The following is a 24526-nucleotide window of genomic DNA, read 5'->3' as shown; positions in this document are numbered from 1 at the left end:
TCTCGAAGACTCAATATTCACCACTTTACAAGATTAATATTTTGGATTGCTGCACAGATGGATTTATTAATCTCTAAAATTGCAGAAGTGTAGAAAATCTTGCTGGACAAAATGCCAAGTTAGCAACATTAACCATCTCCATTTGAGTTTAGAATTTTGGTTTTGTTTTTTTTTTTGTGTCAATTCTCCAGCTCATACTATAAATTGAGATGGCCTCTGCTTTTCCTCAGGTTACCCCTTTCTGTCTCTTTTGTGCTGCTGTGAACAGACTATTTTAGTGAAATATATTGTCTCTGACAAAGCTGCTACTAATATGTCTTGAAAAGGGTCCTGGTGACTGGCAGCACTCTCTCCTCAAAGACCAGTCACTGAAGATGTAGGAAGAGCACAGACTGCTCACCCTGCAGAGCACCATAAACATACTTTGAGCATGGCTCTCTCACAAGGCATTTTCTGCTATTGCACTGCATGGTCTGTGGTCCTTTAAATTCCTTAACTGAGGGATGTGTGATCAACTCACCTCCCCTGAGGGCAGCCACAAAATCTGCTTTGTTTTATTGCTTTTCAATGCAATAGAGTATGTGTCAGTGGAACAAAATGATTTTTCCAATCCTGCCAGCATTTTGTGTAGTCTCTTCCCTAAACTCTAAATGATAGAAAAATCATTAATGTCAGCTACTTTACCATAAAAGAATAACAAAAGATGACACATCAGGTCGGGGGTGGCAAATGGGAAATGAAGGACAATTCCCCCCTCCTCCCCTAATAAGGATTTTAGAGCAGTAGAAGCATATTTCACTGAAGCAAATGTTGGATATGCAGTGACAGCACTATTGAATTATTGCTTGCTTTTCAAGCAAAGTAACTTTTTCGGAAATCACAAAATAATCTTTATCACAATTTAACTGAAATGAGTCCAACAAGCACTTCAAATCAGAGAATAGTTTAAATTTGAAAAGACCTCTACCATCATTGATTCCAATCATTATCATGGCACTGCCACAACCACCATCAAACCATGTCCCTAAGCGCCACATCTACACTTCCCTGGGCAGCCTGTTCCAATGCCTGACAACCCTGTAGGTGAAGAACTGTTTCCTAATATCCATCTAAACCTCCCCTGGTGCAACTTGAGCCTTGTCAGGTCACTTATTACTTGGGAGAAGGGGCTGACCCCTGCCTGGCCACAACCTCCTTTCAGGTAGCTATAGAGAGTGATAACATATCCCTGAGCCTCCTTTTATTTAGGTTGAACAGCCACAATTCCCACAGCTGCTCCTCACAGGACTCATGCTCCAGACCCCTCCCCAGCCATGCTACCCTCCCCTGGACATAGTCCAGCACCTCAATGTTCTTCTTGCAGTGAAGGGCCCAAAACAGAATGGGGGATTCAAGGATAGGCCCCACCAGTGTGAAGTACAGGGGCATAATCACTGCCCTGGTCCTGCTGTCTTAATCCCAGATATGTTCTCTTAATTGTGTATTAATAATCCCTGGTCTTCTGTTTTGTTTTTTTTTTTTGGCATATTTTTATAATTTGGCATAGTACAGAGTTGTTTGAAAGTGTCCTGAAATAACTGTTTTACAGAGTTTCTCTGTGTCCATTCTGTCGCCAAAATCAGACACAGAGTCTGAAACAACTTCAGAATCACAAAGTGCATGCAAAACGAATTCAATTTTACTGCATGTTAAAATCACCACACCGTTTTTTTGTTACTAGCAACCACTAAACAAATGGGCCAGTGGAGTCTGCCAAATTTAATAAATAAGAATAAAGAAATTTACACTAAAGATTTTTCAGTAAAACAAGACTCCTTCAACTGTGATATATTTTGTGGATTCTTGCCAGTTTTGTCCCTTCCACAATGATAACCTTTTGGCCCTTACTTTAGTTAACCCTGAGATATCTTGTTTACAATCGCTTGCCCGAAGGCAGACATCAGTTAGGCAGGTGGTGACCTGCTACCATGAAATAAAAAAGCTGAAGAAAATGAAAAGGCAAGGAACAGAGAAACAATTTATCTCCCCATCTGAAGCTGCAACACTATTTGGGTACTCCAGTTATGCTGCTGCTTCCCAGTTCTATTTTACCCTGCTTGAAATAGAAAAGTCAAGAGCAGTTCAGTACTGGTTACTTACTCAATTGTGTTCCTGTCCACTTTTCCTGTCATATTAATGCCATAGAACTGCTGCATGGCAGCTATAGCTGATTGCATGGTTTCTGCAGAGCGCAACACCGACATTCGGGGGTCACTTGGTGGAAGGTAGCCATACTTTTGTAACCATACCTGCAATGACAAGTGCAGTGGCAATTAAACAGAAATTAGAGGTAAATAAAATGCTCCCTAGTAATCAGTTGTATACCATACAGAAAGAAGATTCTAATTCACCAAGTATATGTCCTGCTAGTTTGGGTGCTTGGGTTTTTTTTTTTTATTTTATCTGCAGATAAGAAATTCTTTGGGAATTTTATTTCACCTTCTTTATTAAAGATTCTGTTGCTGCAAGACATACAGAGTTTTCTACCCAGAAGCCATCTCTCTTTATTATCTGAAACTGCCTGCTTCAATTATTTATTTAATGTATTTATTTATTTATTTGAAGCTACAACTTAAGCAGCTAACCCTGTCTCTAGGCATTTCAAATAGTGTTTTAAGCAGACAAGATATAAATCTGCAATATATGCCACCTACAATTGACTGCCCACAGGGCACATAATATTATTCACCATCTACAATAATAAATCCACAATAGCTCACACATTTACACTAAATTGTTATTGTCTCTCGAATAACATGAAAGAGAGGGTAGGGAGGCATTCAGCTTTATCAGAATAATATCAAAGTCACATACTTATAGGCAAAGCAGGTTTCCAGGAGATAGTAAAGTAGCAGAGTCTACCTTCACTTAGAGAAAACTCTCTGATAAGAGGAACTGCCTTTTAAAAGCAAGATGGACTTAATGCCAAATACTTATGCTCTTAATTGTGTGGAAGTGTGAGGTCCAAATTACTGAAAGCTTTATGGATTAAAGCCACTATGTTAAGAACCCTTGGAAAAGCACTCTGAAACCTGCTGTCCTCTTGAGGCAACATTTCACAAAAAGTAGCTGCAGTTATCAGGTTTCTATGTGTTCTCAAAATCAAGACTATACAGAAAACAGTGAAAGACTTTTGAGGAAGCGAGGACAGGGATAAGCTTTAAAAATGTCTTTTCCTTTGAGGGCTGGAAGTGCTCACTAAAATGAAAGGTACATATATTGCCAATTTAAAAGACTCAGTTAAAATGTATTGCTGCAGTTTCACTCCCCCCAGTAACAAAATATTTGCAACCACATAAATCTGATCATCTGTTCTTTAACAAAAAACAAACAAAAAAACAAAAAATAAGATTCAGCCACCTCTTTCAAACATATCACATCACAATTTATGGATTCTGAATCGTTACATTAATGAACAGTATCCACCCACCACACCTTATAGTGTTTTGCAGGATCTCTGCTTCATACAACACTTCTGGGTTTTTACCTGTTTGTATGTACACTCTTTATATGCAGCCTAACACCAACCTATGTGTCTATTTTCAGTTTTAAATTTATCTTGACAAGTCCACCATTTTAGTTTTACAGCAGGTTAACCACTGTTGTGGTGCACTCCCCTTTTATGAACCCAGTGAAGATGATCACCTCAAATTGACTTATTATTAAGGTTCACTTTACTAACACCAAATGTGCTTTATAGGTGAACATTGGCTCAGTGTAAGTAAAAGATCAAACTGGAATTAAAGATTGTGAAAATCTTTAGGTTATGAGTTCAGATATTCCTAATTTAAGCATGTTTACCTTAAACACACATTTACCTTCACAGTTCACACACAAACTCAAAAACCACAGAATCACAAAATCACTGAATACTTTGAATCGGAAGGGACCCACAGGGATCATCAAATCCAAACCTTAAATGAATGGCCTGCAGGGATCAAACCCACAATCTGTTTGTGAGCTCCACAAAACAGGGAAATACAACAGGACAGGGAGGTAGAGACAGGATTAAGACCCAGACTAAAGTCTTTCATCTTCACACAATCTCCGTATACAGGAACCATTCAAAATAAGGAAATTTTCTTTAATAGATGGGAAAATGCTATTATTCACAATATAAATGAATTGCTACAATCAGTACCTACATACAATGTTATATATTCATACCTTCTTACACTTTGCATTTTTAAGGAAGAGCTTGTGTACATTAAGGGTGTGCAAGATTTGGGTAAGTACAGAAATAACTTTGTTTATGTGCCACTTTGCAGATGAAGCCTGTTCTTCCCTACGTTATTGGAAGATAGCTCTGAAAGGCCAGACAGAGCCTGAATGTTGTCAAGAGCAATGTACTAGGCAGAAAAAAGATCATAGAACTAAGAAATAAATGCCTGACAGAGAGTGGATTGATTCCAGTGTAGTATGTACAGTCTCTTTGCACTAATATTTACAATGAATGCATTTAATAATTGGGTTATTTTTATATTCATCTTCTCAAGGCAATGATATCAAAACAAATAATAAGGCAAGAAAAATAGTTCTGAGCAGCATGTCACAGCCCCTTCTCAGCAAGAACTTGGTATGCAGACACAGACCGGGGCTTTTTATGAAGCTCTCAGGTGCTAAGGGCAGACAAAATTGCTCGGTAAGCTTGGGAGGTCAGCTCTCACCACACAAAAACATCCTCACTGCAGCATAACTGAAGAAGGCAGAAGTATGGGGCTGCAAGTAAGAAAACTTGCCAGAAGTTAAACTTTCAGATATCTCAATTAGCAAAGATATTAATAGAGACAGAAAAAAATATCTTGGGGACTACTGCTCATGGGAGAAGTGGGGCAGGGAGAACAAACAGGAATCTAGCAGAGTGCCACTGCAGACACACTTGGCAGGAAAGGAAAAGAGACTTGGCTCAGACACAGCAGGAGAGGACAGTAAAGCCTTTCTCTATCTAAAAAGTCTTACATGCAAGGTAAGTACAGGATGCCTGAAAGCCACCCCCAATCACTGAACAAAGGAAGTAGACCACCTGGGTCTTCTCTCAGCCTTCAAAATAGCATAGAAGACACAGCCAACATACTGGCAAGTCAGATGACACTCTGAAAGGAAGTTTCATTTTGAAAATTCAGACAAATTGACCTTAGGCTGGTGAATGTTTGAGAGCTAGTAGCATTCCGTGTTACAAAATTCTTTACTCTGTCCTTATGAGTAAGGACAATGAATCAAGAAAAAAGACAGAAAATCTGGTTCTGCAGTTTTCTACAAGAAGAATAAAAAACTTTTGAAGGACCTTGGCTATACTACCAGATATCTGAAATATGCAGCTCAGATTTTATTGTTCATAGCCCAAGTGCTGTGAACTATAGAGGAGAAACTTACCTTGAAGCCCAGAATATACAGGTGGGCAAAACAGCAAGCAGGAAAAGAAACAGTGTGAGAAGGAGAATGAAAGAAAAAAAATTTTCTTGCTCTAGTACTTTTGAGGAAAGCTATAAAATAAATTATACACAGAAGAATTTTCCCCTCCCCTCTAGTGAAATTAGACTTAGTCTGCCTTTAAGGTACTTTAGCAATGACAGTCTTGGCAAGTCTCATCCTGAGGAAATCTTTGGTCTTGGAACAAAGAAATAGTGAAGTAGATCCCTCTAACATGCAATGTCTTGGATGCCAATGGGTCCTTTGCACAGACTCCAAATAAGTGATATGTTTCATTCCTTTCTACAATTTAAGAAGATAAAATACTACTACTTCAAGACAAGTTTTTGGGCAGGACTTTCTTGTCCTGCTGCAAAATGAGATCCATGGTATCTCTCAGGTAACCACAGAGAAACACAGCTGGAAGGCAATAGGTTCCACCATTCCCCCCTCTAGTACAGTGCTTTAGTATCCCACCACTGTGAAGCTTCCTTTAGAGTTGAATCCTTCTTACTATGATTTAATACTAATTAAAGCCTGTAACTTTTTATTTTACCTGCTACAGGTAAAGGGAACCAATTATTTCCCTTCTGAAGCAGCCTTTTATGTATTTGAACTTCCTGATGTCACTCTTTGTAATATTTTAAAAATTAACTAAAGACACCTCTTTTGCTTAATCATATTTCATTATCTGCATTAACCTCCAGAGAACCTGAAGCTAAAATCTATCTTTACTAAGCATCTGCTTGCACTAGATTTGGACTACGTCACTTCCTACTATTGGGCTATTAACAAACACTGGAGTATAGCAGTAGTGTTAGGAGTAATTCAGAAGAATATGGACCAAATATTTCATTTTGGAAGAGAAACAAAAAATACCAGAAAAACCACAAATAAAATTACCCTAAAATATTTGTATTCAATAACAGAACTTCAAGGCTTATGTCCCATTCATTTATACATTTTAAAATTTTAAATCCATGTTTTACACATTTTTTTCCTACCAGAAAACTTTTTTCAGCCTAACTCCACTTTCTGTTCTCATAATTGTAAAAAAAACCGAGAAACAGAATCCACTGGTGAGGAAATCTATAGACAGGAGTTTGTTGAGGACCTGACAGTTCTGCAGGCATCCATGGAACCTGTAAGTGCTCAGCACATGAGCTCTACCACCTTCCAGATTTTGGATGTCATTGACTAGGTACCTAGGGTTTGGGGTTTTTTAATGACATGATGAAAAAAACTATTTTCATTTTAGTTTGTAACTGCTACTTATGCTGTGCTATGTGGATCATCTGGCTGTGGAGCAGATAGAACTTTCTCACATGGCTGTATTTTTTTTCTCCTCTAAAGAATAAAGAATTGGCTAACTTAAAGTGTATTAAACACACCAAGGGATCCTAATCATTCAGATCTTTGCTTGTTTAGGAAGAAAGATTGATTTGAAAAACAGTATGTCGACACCAAACTCTTATTAAGAACAAAGAAAATGGATGTATTATCATTAAAGATTAAACAAGAATATTATTAAGACACTCAGAGTTTCAGATAGATTACTGATTTCTAAGAGAGAAGAAAGCTTAGTGACAAATTACTCACATTCCTGAATGACAACACATTGTATAAGCTACAATACAATTATGTTCTATGAACCTGAAGGCTTAGTAAATCAGTCTAGTAAAGCAAAAATAAAAACAATTTCATAAATATCTTCAGTAGTGCAGCTGCATATAATTATTAATAATGTGTTCCTATTCCTGTTTTAGATTTTATCTGCAGACTTCCTATCTTTACTGAGTAAAACTGTGATATTTCATAATTTCAAAATATTTTGACTTCTGTTTTTTAATATATTTCCACCAAAGACACTGTAAGTGAAAATATTTTAAGTGTCTGAGTAATTCAGATTTGTATTTTAAAAAGGAAACATTTATAATTCTAACTTACACAATCACCCCAGGATTAAGTGCTGATGTAATTTTGAATGGGATTGAAGGCTTTAACTATAGTAAGGATAAATAAGCTAGCTCTAGAATTAGTATCCATATGACTAAATTATTTCTTCATTTAGGTCAAATAATCATGGCTAATGGTGTGGTTTAATTACAGACCCTCCTACGGCAGCTAATACTGACTTTTCAGTGGCAACTTGATAGACAGATAGTCAGAAGTAAACCAAAGTGTTTACACAGAGCATTATAGGAAATCTGATGTCTTTCCTTCCTCTTGCCTCCAGTGCCACCAGTTCTCCATCAGTGGTGTTTTTTCTTCTTAACAGAACACACAGATGTGAATGGGTATACAGTGCATGGCATACAGCTAGGAAGGAAAATACTTCCAAGAAAAAGCACACACAGTCCAGGACACTCTACCTAGTCTAGCAGTAATGTCTACAGAATGAAAATAAGAATTATGATAGATAAAACAGAAGTTTAATGGTCATGATTGGTTTAGTGCCTGTGGTTTTGAGATAATTAATCCTTAACAATTAAAAACTCGGCTTGCATGTTCAGAGTACACTGAAGCTAACTAACAAATAAATTTCTTGTAAATTCTGTAGTAGCGTGGAAAAGATCTTAAAATGAAGGAAGCATCTTCAGACCAAGAAATTATGTTTTTTATTGCTTTGAACATGCCAGAAAGAAAAGGTCAAAACACCAACTTGCAAAGTTTTGTTCTATATTTTCCTAAACTAGAAACCTATTTTCTTGTGAATTATTGTGACAACACCCCCCCAAGAAACAATTTACATGTGACACTGGAACATTCTTAGACATATTAATAAAAGTAATATTTACTGGGGATTTCAAAAATTGTAGCAGGGACATAATAATTCAAACAAGTCTGTGGGATATCTAGGTTGCAGCCTGCACTACAGTAAATACTTAGATACAGTTGACCTCAAAGTGGGTCACAGAAGAGAATAAATTTGGCTTCACTGGGTTCAGTGTTGCTGCATCTAGTCAGTTCAAAATTAATTGAGGCACCTCCACTGTTGTATTTTGTATCTGCCTATTGATTTTTCAGCATTCTAACTACAAAATGTTAGATGTAGTTAGATGTAGTTAGATGTGAAACTGAACAATCTTACTATATTAGTTTCCAACAGCAGAAAACTAGATTTACTAACTCATGATACTGCATGTCAGCAGAGAGGTGAAATTCTGGAATGTCGCCACTCACATGTATGGTGACAGAGATAATTTTAAAAGGATACTTCTCAGTCAGAGGCAGTTCAAGAATGAAGGCTCCAGCCCAAATCCAGAAGCTCTGCATTGTAAGTGACTTTAATTCAAACTCAGAGTCCAAGGAGTAACAAAAGTAAAAAGGCAAAATGTATTCAAAACTGTGTGCTTAATTCCTCCCATTTGTAATTCAAGTTTAGTTTAAATATTCTAAATAATTTCCTCTACTGCCACATTTACACATGGGAAAATCAATGTGGTTGAGAGCAGCAGAAGGGGGAGGTGTAGAAGAGCTGTCGGGAGCACCAGGCCAGAGCCATTTACAGATCCCAGGCAGATGGGAACCCACCAGCAAGCAGCAGATGTGGGGTCTACATATAGCACTGTCCTTCAGCAACTGAAATGTGCCTGGAACAGAGATCAGACACTTCACAGCTCTAAAGGCAGAAGCCACATTGTTTATTCACTACTTCTACGGTCTGTGTGGAGAGTGGGTCAGTGGTAAAACTCTGACACAAATCCATGGCCTGGAAAGAAACTCTTGATCATTTCCTCTAACACATTTATAACTGACTTCAGAATGTGGACCTTGTTCATTAGTTGCTCAGGGAAATTTTGTTCAATCACTAATAGAAATCTCTGGCAAAGTCTGGCAGAGACCCAGACCAGAGGAAATACTTCTGTAAATAAAACTTCTGGTAGATGTAAATGCTCAATCATACAGCTCATGTTAAAGGACTCTGTCTCTGCATCTTACTAGAATTTCTATAGCTTCTAGAAAAATATTAAGTGCTCTGCAGGGATAAGAACGCTGTATTGAATATTCTGGCTGAATTTGTCCTAACTGGGCCCAAAAAAATAAAAAACCAAAAACTTCTAAGGCCATGGGGATGAATAAGGCACTAAAGCATCACTCCTATGAAGAAAGACTGAGAGAGTTGTGACTTTTCAGCTTAGAGAAGAAAAGGCTCCAGGGTTATCTTATCTATGTACACAAGTATCTGAAAGGAGGGAGCAGAGAAGATGGAGTCAGGCCCTTTTCCACAGTACCCAGTAACATGGCCAGAGGTTATGGGTACAAACGGAACACATGAAATTCCAGTCTAAGGAAACACTTTTTTACTGTGTACTGGCAACAGGCTGCCCACAGATGCTGTGGTGCCTCCATTCCTGGAGATACTCAAAAGCCATCTGGATATGGTCCTGGAAGGTGGTTGGACAGAGTTCTCTTTCTACAATATCAGTTCAACCACACTTTTGGTTTATGAATTTCAAACTAACAAAGAACATAGGTGCAACATTGCAACTTTCTGCCGGATAGCTAAGCAATTGCATACATTTAGAAAGAATTGTTGTCTATTTTTTTGATAACCATAACATTGTGGGGAATGGAGATTGTCCACAAGATTTCATAACCTCCAGTTCCTTTAAGACTCAAACCTTTTACTTTTTTTGCCTCTTTCTGTCCCTCTTTGTGCATCTTCTGAGAAGTTATGAACGTGTTCCTACTTGGAACATTCTTGATTTTTCTGGGTTTAGATTTTTCTTTTTCTTTTATGGTTCCCTGTGACTCATTATATGTAGCAGTGGAGTTCATTCAGATGCCTGGATCCCAGAAAACCACTGACTAGATCAAGGTGATAGGCATATAACAAAAACTATGATGAACCTGGAGTCAGGGCAGTTCTGGTGGAACCAAAGGCCTGTGAGGTGTTCCTTGGAAAATCATCACTCACTTCTCATTAGCAAAAATGAGTGATGCCTCCAAACATTCCTCTTCAAAACATTGCAAGTATTTACACAAGGCTTTGAACATATCAGTTATTATATAAATGCAACTTTTGTTTAGCGATATATCAAAAAACGCAGGAGTTCCCCGTGAGTCTTTCATCACATTCCAGAAGATCACCCCATCTTGCCATTGCCTTGGTATTAATCTTTGACCCCTAGAGCTTTGCAATACCTCACTTGCAAACTGATTATTTTCATTGAATCCAAATATATATATTGTTGACATAACTTTGACAATGCTTAACATCACAATATTTTAGGGCACAGTTGTTTATTCTTATAAAAAAGGCAAGTAGGGAACTGAAAAGCTGCTAGGGAAATAGAATTTGCTGCTTAGATCCTACAGCTTAGTTCTTGCTTGAACTTTTGTTTCTTCTGGTTTAGATTTCTCAAGAGAAAGCCTATCTCTCCTCAGACACATATTCTAAACAATCAAAGCAATGCATTTCATCATGAATTCATGAGGACTGCCTCACTGCTTCAATCTCCATCCTACAAGCAGGAAAGTCTCCATGTGGCTGGCACTAGCTGGAAATGACCACATATTTTTTTAGGCTCTGAGAATATCATTGCAGGCAACCGTGTACTTTAAAAGGGAGGTGTGCACATCACTTAAACTTAGAAAAAATATGGTTTTTCCTCATAAGCTATAAAATCATTAGCAGCAGCAGCTGCAACAGAAACAGAAATTTTATATTACCGTAAGAGTGAAGAAATCTTGGTTATTTGGTACCCCTGTCTTATATGCCGCTAATATAAATGACATGCTGTGATGTGAACCAAAACAAAAACCAAACCAGCAGTGTATTGACCAAAAATAAAGTAATGATTACTTTCATTTTTATATATCCCAATAGATTGTTTCAAATAATTTTACTAAAGTACCAAAACTTTGTTCTAAAACATTTATGTAGGAAACCAACAGATGGTAGTGTATTACTTTAAAAAGGCTTGTGGGAAGGTAGACCATTGTAAAAAAGGAAAAGGTAAATCTACAAAATTCCTTTGGGGAAATGGTTAGTCAAACCATATTTGGCTCTTGGTATTTGAATCCATTGGATAAAATAACTTTACTATTATAATTTATGCAGTTTTAATTTACAACACTGGAATAGATGAAATGCAATGTAAACGTCTAAAGGAAATGTGACTTGAGCAAACTTTTTTTATCCATCTTGCCTTTATTAAATTTTCTTCATTATAAGAGGCTTCTCTCATTTTATAAACATGAGAAACATATTCTGAACCACTGAAACATCCACTAAATATCTACATAAATGTTTACTGAATAGATATCAATAATAATATGAATAATCTTATATTATGGGTTAAACTAAAATTGCATTAAAGCAAAAGAAAAGAAATGCAACAGCACAATGAATGTTTTTGTTGATTTATGCTTCATAGGTTTTTTACAACACCTTTATAAATAAGATTGCATGTAAATTCATACTTTACCACATATAAGCAGTGTTTAAAAGTTTGTCTGTAGAAAACTAACTGGCTGTGCCAAAGTCAAGAATAAAGCTGCCTTCAGTGGTAACAGGAGGTATTTAACTGAATCAGTTAGTTCCTGTATTTGGATGAATATCACTTTTATTTCCTTCTATGTATTTTTAAGCAATTAATGATGTTATGACTATTAGCAACACAAACTTTAGCACAGTATGTTTGTTTACCACAGTCAAAAGATATTTTAAATGTAAATATATAAATATATACTATATCCACTTGTAACTTGAACATATTTTTTTTCTTCTGCTTTTCAAAGTCAGATATGTAAGATGCAAAATTTCAGATCCTGCACTTCCTTGCTAGATATCATTGCATATTTTAGAAATACTTCCTTTTCTGACTGGTCTAAGATTTATGATATTTACAGTACTGTTATAGCTTTTTGAAAAATCTGATTTATATTTTCCTGCAGAAATCTGTAGATAGAAGTTGAACGTGGATTTTGTAAATACATAAAATTGATAGCAGTTTGTCATTTCCCAGGGAGAGATAAGAAGACAATGTCATGAACAAAAATGGTAATTCTGTCTTCCCCAAATTACTTTATTTGGTCCACATGGCAGAATGAAAACAAAACAGAAGTAAATACTACAACAGAACATTTAAAATAAAAACCTCATAACATCTACAAGGAGGCCAGGGAGCCAATAAAAAAAGGAAGTATATTTCCTGAATTGTATGATTTCTTCATGAGGAAGATGGACAATATTCCAGTTCAGCCACTGTTTTGCAAGGAACGCAGTCAGTTCAGCTACATCATGAGTGTATCTGATCAGAGGCCTCAATGCTGAAAAGGCAGTACAGAAAATAGCTTGTCTTCTACCCCATACTGTTTTGGTTTCTGACTGATACCCCAGTTTTGAAAATGCTGGTCCTAGAGAAGAGTTTCCATGGGATATTGATCTATAATTAATGTTTCCCGCTTTCATTTCCAACACTTCTTCAGAAAATGCCTGTGGGAGATGCCTCTGCTACAGGGAGGGCAGGGATCAATCAGAACCTAGTGCTGCCCTTTATACATGCTTGCTTCTAATGATTCTCTGTGATAGCTTATGCAAATTGCACCTGTCCGTGTTTTCCCCTGGTACGTGTGGTTCAAATAGAGCCACGCAGTGCCCTATAGCTAAAAAGGTAACAAAAACACTGGGTAAACATTTTTACTTTTTTATTCATCTTCAGCAATGATCACATATCTTTCATTGATCCTGTTTTAGCATGGATCAAAATAGATGAATACAGTTGATTTTCTGTACAGAGTTAAAATCTTACGCAGCAAGAAAAGGTGAATTCAGTACTGCAATTTTTAGCTTTTGACTACTGCCAATGATATTAAGGTGAAGGAAAAAAAAACAGAAAGTATAGAGAAAACTATCTCATTTGCTATAATAAAGACATAAATTCCAAGGTAAAATATTTATTTTCCTTGAAACAATGTCTGTGTAAATTAGTGGCAGAATATGACCAACTCAGGCTTGCTTTATTAGGCTCCTACTTTCATTAAGACAAAAAGATCCTTATACATCATTTGATGTCTATTTTGCTTGCAATACACTAACTCACCAGCTGTTTGTAAGCCTCCTGCAAATAGCAGAAAAACTGAATATATTTTAGTACATCTGCAACTCTCCTTTTTATGTCATCCTCTAAATTCTATTTTTGTTAAAGGACAGAATTACAAAAATAGAAGGGGGGAAGGGGAAGTGGTAGATTGATTCATGTGAGGGATGTGACAAGGTGATTCCTGCAGGCAGAAAGGGACGTAGAGTAATTGCTCCAAAGCAAGCCACAGGATTATCTTTTATTAGCTCCCCTATGGGCTGTGGTCACGTGTTTTGCAATTTTAAAGTGTAGTAGAACAATTTCAGCTTTGTTTAATTAGGAACTGATGCTGTGAATCCCTGAGTGCTCTTTGTAGCCATAGGTGCAGATGGATGCTTACAGCACTCAGTACTCAGCTCAACTCAATCAAGTATCACAACCAACCAACAATAAGTTTAGGCTTTATCCATACTTATATATATATAATTATTATTAAAAAAAACTTACTTAAAGAAAATAATTTACTTACATTCATGACTGGTAATATTTGCAAAGTTCACATATTTTAGAAGTTGGGGTTTTTTTTATAAATACATTGGTTTTCTAGCTCAAACGTGCAGATAGAATCACAATGGCAGAAAAGGCCAGGGAAAATTATATGGTATGTTTTTCTGATTTCTTCTTCCAAAAGACATGGTCTTCCATGAAATTAAGTAACCTAGTACATTTTAAAAATTACATTTGCAATTAATAATTATCACAGGTCCTGTTTTCTCATAGCAATGCCATTAGTATCTTAATCCTGTGAATACAGTATTAAGCATCCCAAGCAGCAGTTTATTTGATATTAATTTGTTTTTAGTCTAACCTATGTTTTTTAGACTTGGTCTACCATAAACTACAGGCAAAATTAGACCTTATTTTACCCCTTCAGCAATTAAATCCAAATTCCCAAAAGTGTGCATACAGTTTTTAGAGGTTCAAAGTGCAAGAGAGAACAGATTTTAAGTATTAAAGACAAGGCTGTTTACAACAGTTTATCTGTGTATGCATATCTATGTTTCAGAGAAGAATTAAACATTTTATTTGTAAGATTTGGTCTTAGACACAGGAAAAAAAAATTTTTATATAGTAATTGAGTAAACAATTGTTAATCAACAATCTGAATATTGCATTTCTCAGCTTCTAATGGAAGGGAAAAACCTTAGGAAAAAGGAGCAGTGTAAATTTTTCTGCAGTGAAAAAAACCCCCCAAAAAATCAAAACCAAACAAACAAAAACCCAGACAAAACAAAACAAAACAAAGTGCCAAAGATTCACCCAAAATCCAACACCAAAAATAAGGAAAAACTAAAGTTTAAAAAGAGAGGAAACAGAGTCAGGAATCAAATAAATCTTGAATTTTGCAGACATCATGCTCTTCTATAGTTTAGGGTACCTCAGAAGTGCAACTAAGGAACCCACAAAACCTGCAACCTGTGACCCATATACAGTGACCAAAAACTTTCAGATATTCAGATTCTGATTGATGTGGCACCAACAGTTTAGAATCCATTGTTCTAGGCCATTCTATCTCAAATCAGAACAGATACACAGATATTTCCAACTGAGATCTTCTAGTAAGTAGTGGACATCATGGAAGAAGTATTCTCACGATGTTGTGCTGTTTTTCTGTATGACAGCTAAAGTAGAACTAATTTTAGAAACTTGGCTATATTTTTTAAATTTCTACAGATAAGAGATAACAGTATGTTTTCACACTGTTTAAAAGTGATGATTGTATGATAAACATCTGCAGTATAAATCCTATTTTTATCAAGAGCTACTTCCTAACTCACCTTAAAATTCTGCTATTAACCATCATCATACCTACTCTAAGGTTAATTTTTTAATATATGTTTGCCACTATAGTTTTTTCTGTAAGCAATTTTTCATGAAAAGCAATCTTTCTTCTTTCTTCCAATCTAAGGAATATTCAGTTTGAGAAAATTCACATTTATTCAATTAGTTAAATGTTGATTTTTATAAAGCAATTTTCAATCTAAGTTTATTGTCTGCTTCAACTGATCCACATTAATTATTGAAAATATAAATAGAATTCAGTTTAGTTTTTCTTATTCTTAAGGCTGATCTTATTCTTGAATGCAACAATATTAATACAGAACCTTACAAAATGACAGTCCCATATTCAAAGTTCTTTTCATCCTTTTCTAGAATTCTGTCTTTTCTTGATGAATCACTTTCTGAAATAAGGTTCTCCGAACCTTACAAAGCGTATGCAAGAATATAGAAACAGAATATCTTAATGATATCAAAATATTTCAGGATTTTAGAATTGTTTTTAAATGGCCTAGCATTTTTCTTTTGTAGCACACTGAATGGCTGTTTTTGCTGAGCTGTCTAAAACATTGCCCAACACACTTCTCTCAGTGTATACAATTAATTTAGAAATCTGCAATGTGTGTGAAGAGTTCAAATGATCCTCTCTAGCAGGCATTACCCCATCAGCACTCAATTTCACCTGTCACCCTCAAAAAATTGACAACCATTCCCTCCAACCCACACACGCTGGGAACTCAACTACAGGACTCAGCAAGTAACTTCTCCCTGTCTCTTTCCCTCTCTTGATTCAAAATCTCATCATAAGCTTCTCAACAAAGTCTTGCAAGGTTAAGTGGCTAATTGAATAAAGTTTTTTAAAAAAACTTTCTTTAAGTTTCTTAAATTTAAGAAGTTTTAAGAAATTTTCTTTTCATTGGGAAGATGAAAATCAGGATGTAGTGTATTTTCCCTAAATGGTATGTATAATGAAAAGTAGAATTAGTTCAGGGAAGCCTTATAACCTTTACTATGGAAGCAGGATGATCAACAATCATCTGTGAGAAAAAGGTTTCACATAATTTTCCTCCTAGGATTAATGATATCCTCAGAGATAATATTTTTTCATGAAGAGGAGGATGTGACAGGGTACTGGTACAATCACCACGGCAGTAGCTATTAGATTTTAATTTTTAGATATCATGATCTAGAAATCACCAGTTTGCCTTCTGTGCCTGTTCACTTTATTCATTCCAACAAAACACGAGGCTGTGACAGCAAAGAGGTAAAGGTTTCCATAAGAAAAAGCTGTGTTTATTTAAAAGCAATATCATCAGGAGATTTTGGGAGGTCTGGCATTTGAAACCTCCAGGGGACAGTGGAGAAGCCTTAATGAAAAAAAACAGGAATTAAGTCTGCAGAGGGAGTATTATAGACCAGTCTGGGGCTGGAAGGGTCTGCAAAAGATTCATGTGGTTTTAGTGAGCACTGAACTGCTTTGTAGGGAAAGGGGTCTGAGAGAAACAGACCAAAGTCTGACACTGAGGCCTCTGAAGGCGCACTGGATAAGAAGCTGTTTACGTAAATGACTTTATTGTGCACACGAGGTCTAGACAGGTAAAATGTATGTATACAGCCTTTCAAACTTAATCAAGGCCAATTTTTCTGACATGTGATGAAAAAGATATTAGTTAAAATTTGCTTGCAGATTCAAAATTAGCTGTTTGGTTTGTTTGTTTCTGCAGGGCACAAAGGGCAGCTGACATACCAAGTTTTGTAGATGCACTTTTCATAATAGAATACTTGAACTAAATATTGCAAAATCCTTACCACTAATCAGTGTGAGAATATATATATAAAGTCTGTTCCCTATCTTGTGAAGGTCACGAAACATTTTAGATAGTGCCAAGTAGTGCACAATTCAACATTTCAACAGAAACACATGGCATGTCTTCCTTTTTCTTCTACTCATGCTAGTTATTATAATAAATTCTTCTTTCCTGATTAACTTTAAATTATAGAAAACTTCTAACAGCAGAAAAGTATCTGAAATGTCTCCAAAACACTGTTTTGATTCTCATATCATGTGTTGAAAATTCTGCTGCAAACTCTCCTTAAAGGATCTCCTCATGTAATATGGATCTGGTACCCTCAGGGATTATTCTGTCATTCTAAAAGGCTTCTAGAGTAGCTGTTCTTTCTAAAAGGTACATAATTTAATTTTGAAATACTCAGACTTTAATTTCCACAAAAGACTGGAATAGGTTTATTACAGAAAGGCTAATGCCATGGACACGTACACATAAAAATCGATGATAGAGCTTACATTGTCTAAGAAAAAAGTTTGTCTGAATATTTTGCAGTTTTAAAAGACTTCCTCTTATAGCAGATCAGATGGGGAAAACAATGGTAATCTCCTTCCACAGATGAGGAACTGCCCCCCTAAACCTCTGATAGGAGACTGGGAGGACAGAGAAAACTCTTGGACACCAAGTGAGGTTCCTCCTGCTCCATCAGAACAGACATGGTGATACTTTCCAATGCCTTAAGTTGATTAAACTACTTTCAACTTGATGTTTGACTAAATGGTTTGTAAAGTACATAAAAATACCCACAAAGGTAAAGGCTTCAGGTCAATTTAAGTCTCTTGCAAAAGGAATCTCATGTACAAAAGAACACTTTCTATACTTACTATACACATCCTGTTATAAAGTATCCCTACTCAGATACTAGAGCCAGTTTGGTAAGTTGTATTTAACTGTTAGCTAATTAATAATTTATTTCCTATTTAAATATATATTTTAAAAATTACCCCCATAATGGTTAAATACTAGAGCTTTAAAACTCTGCATGTATTACTCACTACCTTTACATATGTGACCCCAAATTCTACTTTGCATCATACATTAATGTCTTAAAACAACTGCAAACAACAAATTTTTCATACTCTTAAGAAAGTAATTATATTTATATTGTACTAATATTGAAAACTATGCAGTACCAACCAGCATGCTGTAAGTTATTTTTATGAGTAATTATAACTTATAGAAATAAAAATTTACATGTGAGAAAATAAATCAATTAAAATAAGCTGTTAATTCAAATTATGTACCCCAGGATTCCTTTAAACCCCTTATTGCAGAACTCTGTAGATTTGGCAGCTGTTCCTAGTGCATTACCTATAGCTCAACTCTTTTATTTTTGGAGACAAATACATTTTCCTTGGATAGCATAAGCATCATCCCAGATTCCTCAGGTTGCTCTGAATTCAGGTTTGTGCTATTCAGAAAGATCTTTATATCACACAGATATGCATGAAAATTTCCTACACAGGAAGAGAAATCAACAGCCTTTGGTCTTATTCTCCTCTCTTCTATTCTAACCACTGGAATACAAACCCATTCTGTTACTTGTGCCCCTGTGGAGGCATTCCCACTGCCCCAGGTAGCATACTTCCTAAATGGCACTACTTCTCCAGATGAGAGAAACTTCAAACTTGCCTGTAGTCTAACAGTTTATTACAAGGGACTGGCTAAAGAAGAGCCTAGAATATGAACAAATGCTTTATTTTAAAAAAATACAATGGAAAATTTGATGACTTCTTAGAACCAGCTAAGCATTTTTCAGACCATGGTACTCAAAGAGCTTTTTTAACTTGACAAAGCCTAAGGAGAGTAACTGACACAAACAAACTTCTCTTGTGCATAGCTGGGAGTGGAAGCTGAAGGTGTTTTAAAACCCATGATGATAAATACTCTATACTCCCTTATCTGTTAAAAGAATGCAGATTTGGGACATGATTTTTTAAATTCTGTTTGCAGTCTAAGCCCTGCTAACATTCAGCTTTATCACATCACATCTGCTTGTTTTCCTGAGTCTGACATTTTCACATGTAATTGCACACAGCATATACTACAGTGAATATCAGTATGAACTGCTTAAAATGTCCAAAGAATTTAGCAAAAAGAACATAACAATGGAAAAATAAAAAACGAGGTCCTATATAGGAGAACAGGCAACACCTAGGGAGGCTTTCACTCTTGTGATCAAAACCAGCTCATATTTTACCTGTCTTCCACACCCTTATATGTGAAATTCGCAAAGCATCTAAGGTTTTGCATGGCTCATAGATGGCACAAAAGGAAGAATAACATGAATAATTACAACAAATTCTCAAAAGTACTCAAATAGTAGCTTAAGCTGTTTAAGACTAGAGCAGCTATTCAGAGGCAGAGTGAGAAAATAGTGAATTTGAACACATATTCACTGTCAGTTGAAAGCAAAAAATTATAATCTTGAAATGTGTCCATTAAAATCCAAAATTAAATCAAGGCCTTTTATAGAAGTTATCTGAGTAGGGCAGGTGGAACTGTACACAACCTACATATTGTGAGTATTTCTTCATTACGTGTTTCTGGCCAGGATGGTTATAGTATAACGTTTTTTTCCAAATAAAGCCATTTTTTTCATACAATATCAATATATGGCTCAATACTAATGTGAAGACTTGTAAAATATATACAAAATCATATAAAATGCATATCTTCACAGATAGTTGCACATGCCTGAATTTTATATTGGTCATTACTACAAAATGTTTAAAAAATATGCAATTGAAAATGAAAAACAAGGAATGGAAACAATAATAACATAAAATATATAGTGAGCTATTGAAACCCCAACTAGTATCTTTTTTTTTATGTTAATTATGTGACAAAACAAAAAAGCATGGATTTGTCCCACTGAAATTGCAGATAGATTTAGTCTGATTAAACTAAATACCTAATATGCACTTGCTGTGTTTGCAGCCAGATGGAAATGAGTTATGAATTTTGCAGTGTGTTTGCATTCTATTTTCATTACTATCACTTTAACTGTCTCATAATTTCAAAATATTTTCATGATTATCACTTGACTCTGCTTATTGTCCTTCGCAGGCAGTTTTACCCCTGCTCTATTATTTAAAATGCTTTTCATTTGATTTAACATACTGCATTTCAGTTTACTGTGAAATTAAGTTTTATTATGGTATACATTTGGTAGTTTTTTTACAATATAAAATAATGACACAAATTGGCAGCAAGGCAGAAGCTTTAAATTTAGACAGAGAGGCTCCACATGCACTGCTCATATCAGGAATTTTTCATGTCCTGTTATCAGCAAGAAGCCCATTAGACACATAAGACACCTTAGACACTATCATTTTACTGTAACTGAGACCAGTAACAATGGCCTGACTTCCAATATCTTCCATCTTTGCAACAAAATCTGCACACACATAGCAGCGTGTGTTTCACCATACTTTAATGTTTCAAAGAAATCCTTTTAATGTTGCTTGTAACACACAAGCTCTTGTTGATAACTGTGCTCCAATTAATAAAATGAGCTGCAAACACAAAGTTTTAAGTTTATGTTATTTTTCAACACTTTGTTGTGGAAACATGGAATTAAATCCAGATCCAGATGTCCTTCCCTGTGTGCTACAGATTTATGCAAGCTCACACATGAGGAAAGGCTTAGCTTCAAGCACATGAAAGTCAGAAGTTCATTATCTAAATGGGATATTATTAAAATTGGGATTAAAGCAGTCTCACCAGATGTTTAATCTTGTGAAATGCTTAAAAGCAGCACCAAGTCAGGCTTGGTGTCAACTGCTTGCTCTCTTTTTGATCAAGAATTGCTAAACAATACTTATTTGGTATTTGCAGAATTTAAATAAAATATTACTAGTGTTTTGGAAGGGCAGTTTTTATTTCAGCTGAATTTTTTCTGGCAGAAATTTTATCAACTTTCTGATACATAACAGTAGTACCATAGAGGATTTAAAGAGCTGCATTTTTCAGATAACACCCGAATAACTATCAAGGTTTTTATCAGCCTATATTTTACTGACCCAAAATTCAAACACAATCTCAGTGACAAGGGATCTGACAAAGAACCTCTAAGCAATGCCATCTGTGATGAGAATCTGACATGTTCAGCTTTAGAAAGGTCAATGCTGAAGAACAACCTTGCTTGTTGTGTCCATCACCACAAAATTCAGCAGTTTGGATGAAGAAAATATTCTTCTTTAGTCTGATCAATCATACAATATCAGGGTATACTAAAAGTACAAACATGTTTGCAAATATTGATTTTTCTTTGCTGTCACCTTCAAATCTGCATAATTCTCCAGTTTGGGAGACTACTTCAAACTCTTTGACACTGCTGAAAGAAGGAATTAGAAAAGTCATCAGAAAAAAAGTACTTCAGGAAATAGTGTTTTCTTTAAATCATAGCATTTAAAATGCCTCAAAGTATTTGTGAAATTTTGTTTATTTTTAGTTGAAAAATTCATATAAGCTTAAATTCTGGTAAATTAGTTACAAAGTTGTTCAGTCAAACAACCCCCAGGCCATGAACCTACTTTAATTGTTTTATTCCTTCATGAGTTACTCAATCCTGTCTATGCACACAATGCCCTTCAGCAATTTTCAGAGCTTCTGATCTGCAGGAACACTTTGACCTTCTGCATGACTCTTCAAAATGTGACAGCAAGGTAGAATTACTCACACTTTGCTTTGCTCAGAGTTCAACTTTTTCCATGGACATGTCAGAAAAATAACTACAGTAATCTGATGACATTTTAGTCTTGAAGGAAGCTCAGCATTAACTTTTTATTTTCATAGGTAACTATGAAAAATTTAAGTACAAACACTACATGAAAATAAAGATGGATGCAACAAACCCCGTACATAATTAGGAAAATTATGTAGGAAAAAAAAAATAGAAGCAACATGACAGAAAGGTAAAAAGTGCTTTATTGAAACTAATATCAAGCACTGCTTGGTCTCTATAGTGCACTAGGTGTAACTGATCAGTCAGAAGTCTAAAAAGAGTATATATGTGGCCCAAACTCTTTCATTACCTTCCACTGTTGAAATACTATGCACAATAATGATTCATAAATTATGACAATCTTTTCTTTGGCAGGATGGAGCAGTTAAGTAAATTTTAATTAAATAATTCATTTAGTTCTTTAAATAGTTCATGATATCTTTTAACCACCAAAGTAACTTAAAATAAGCAGATAATACCTTCCAGAAGTACTACATTCTCTAATGCTTTCATCCATGCATAACTGTTCCTCCTTTTCATTTTACTAGCACTGAAAGAAAAATTCAGTAATAGTAATATTTAGCATGCTGACTAGATGGTCTCCTGCAACCAATCCAGTGTAGCAGCCTACAGGTAGAAGAACAAATGTGAAATAAAACTGGATTATGAAGAACGCACTCAAACCTATGATAGCCACTAACCTTAAAAATACATTTGCAGTGGTTAGATGAATCAAATTTGATAAGAATGATTTAAAGATTATCACATCTTCTAGCTGCTGTAGTGCCACCTAATGAGCATAAACCGCTAAAGTCACCACAAATATACCACTATTTTAAAGGATGCTTTAAAACAAGTACTCCAAACAAAATATAGAGTGTGGCACATGGTGGTGCCACCCTTCATGCATGCTAGTTTAGTATTTCTAAGTCCCATTGGAATGGTAGGGAGCAAGGAATCATTTAAGGCTGATATTAAGTTAGACTGTAACCATACATCATCATCATCTGTGCCATAGGCTTCTTTACAAATGTAGCACATGAAATCTAGACAATTACTGGTACAATATGTGGAAATGCCCCTTAGCTCTCTGTCTAGAATCCCTTGCTTGTGATGCTTTCTAATGTGCCATTTTTTCCACAGGAGTTCCCTGTACAAAGAGCAGCCTCTCGTGCACAGTCAGGCAGAGTCACACACACACACAGACACACAGACACACACACACACACGCACACACACACACACACTTAGGAGGGCTCCAGTCCCACCTCTTCCGTATGGTGATGGCAGGAGCTGGCACATCTCTGCGCCAACACACATACAGGTGGGGCCATTTACTGGCTACCAGCTGTCATTCATCTCCTCTGTGAATAAAGGAGCAAGATGTCACATTACTGTTTTGCATGCTGCTTTGGAATAGATGGTGTCTGAATTGTGAATAAAGGTATGCTGCAGTTTGGCAATCACTGTTCTGGACTACAATAACAGCAGCAGCAGACGGTTTTGCTATACCCAAGATCAATTCAGACTTGGCTGCAGCACATTGCTGGTACAGTGCAGCTCCACAGTTGTCATGAAGAAGGCCAACTAGTACATTTGCATTAGAGTGATGCCCCCCATCTACTGTGCAGTCATAAATACTGCAAGCACTGCACACTCCTATTTTAGCTCAGTGCTTTCCAGACAGTGAAGATGAACGGTGACCCCCACACATTTTCAGAGCATGAAATGTACTCAACCTTCTGATCCTGACAGCTTGCACCAAGCTTTCACCAGCCCCAGGTAAGGGGAGTAAAGCCTGGCAGGAAACACAGACAAAGCAAAGCAAAGCAAAGCAAAGCCACTGCTGTCCCTAAAGTCCTTTGGAGTCACAGACAACCAGTGCAAGTCAAAGCACACCTGCGCTTTGAGACCAGCATCCTGAGAAACCAACTGGCTTGAAGGGATGTTTGCACTTACAGTTCTGACTCTAAATAAAAATCTCTACTGCTTGGAAAAAAATTTACATCCTCCACTTTAAAAAGGTAACAGCTTCCAGATGGTGCAACTGTCAAGGCAGATCACTTTATGAATGAGTTTCAGCTACCTTGACAATATCAATTTTAGTACAGATGCAGAAAAAAATAGTCTGGAAACACAACAGGACAGAGGAAATCTGAATTTCAATTGTAAGATTCTCTCTTTTAATCTTGTGATAAAATTAATTTTAAAATAATGCAGCATTCAACTATTGCTTTTGAAGTATAATAATGTACAGCTATATGCTATAGATAGAATTAAAAGGCTCAACTCTAAAAACAGCCCAATGATTCCTGAGTAGTATTGTACAATACAACCCAGCAACACTTTATTATTGTTTAAGCAAAAGAAGAGCAGAAATGACACAGCTGAAGTGTCTAGGAAAACTGTGACAAGTCTAAGATACAAGAATGTGTAATTCAAAGAAACTACACATCCCACACAGCCACATATTTCTGGCACTGGTGAAGGAATACTTAAAAGTAATAATAAAAAAAAGAGTTAACAGAAGTTAAGAATTACATGCAATTCGAACCAGTTGAAGTTTTCTCTCCTGTTCCATTTCCATACATGTTACACCATTACTTCATCCTTTCAGCAATCTTTCTCAGAAT

The 24526-nt window shown here is 36.0% G+C and overlaps 1 protein-coding gene across 1 annotated transcript in view; it reads right to left on the bottom strand.

Moving 5' to 3' along the window:
* Nucleotides 1–24526, bottom strand: part of MMP16 (matrix metallopeptidase 16) — a 163218-nt gene that overhangs the window by 78246 nt on the left and 60446 nt on the right. The window contains exon 2 of the mRNA XM_058809292.1: nucleotides 2140–2288. Within this exon, the coding sequence (XP_058665275.1) occupies nucleotides 2140–2288 (149 nt within the window). The remainder of the gene's footprint in view (nucleotides 1–2139; nucleotides 2289–24526) is intronic.

Source organism: Ammospiza caudacuta, chromosome 1 (assembly GCF_027887145.1).
Source record: "Ammospiza caudacuta isolate bAmmCau1 chromosome 1, bAmmCau1.pri, whole genome shotgun sequence".
Lineage (NCBI taxonomy): Eukaryota > Metazoa > Chordata > Aves > Passeriformes > Passerellidae > Ammospiza > Ammospiza caudacuta.
This window is presented reverse-complemented; position numbering and strand designations above follow the sequence as displayed.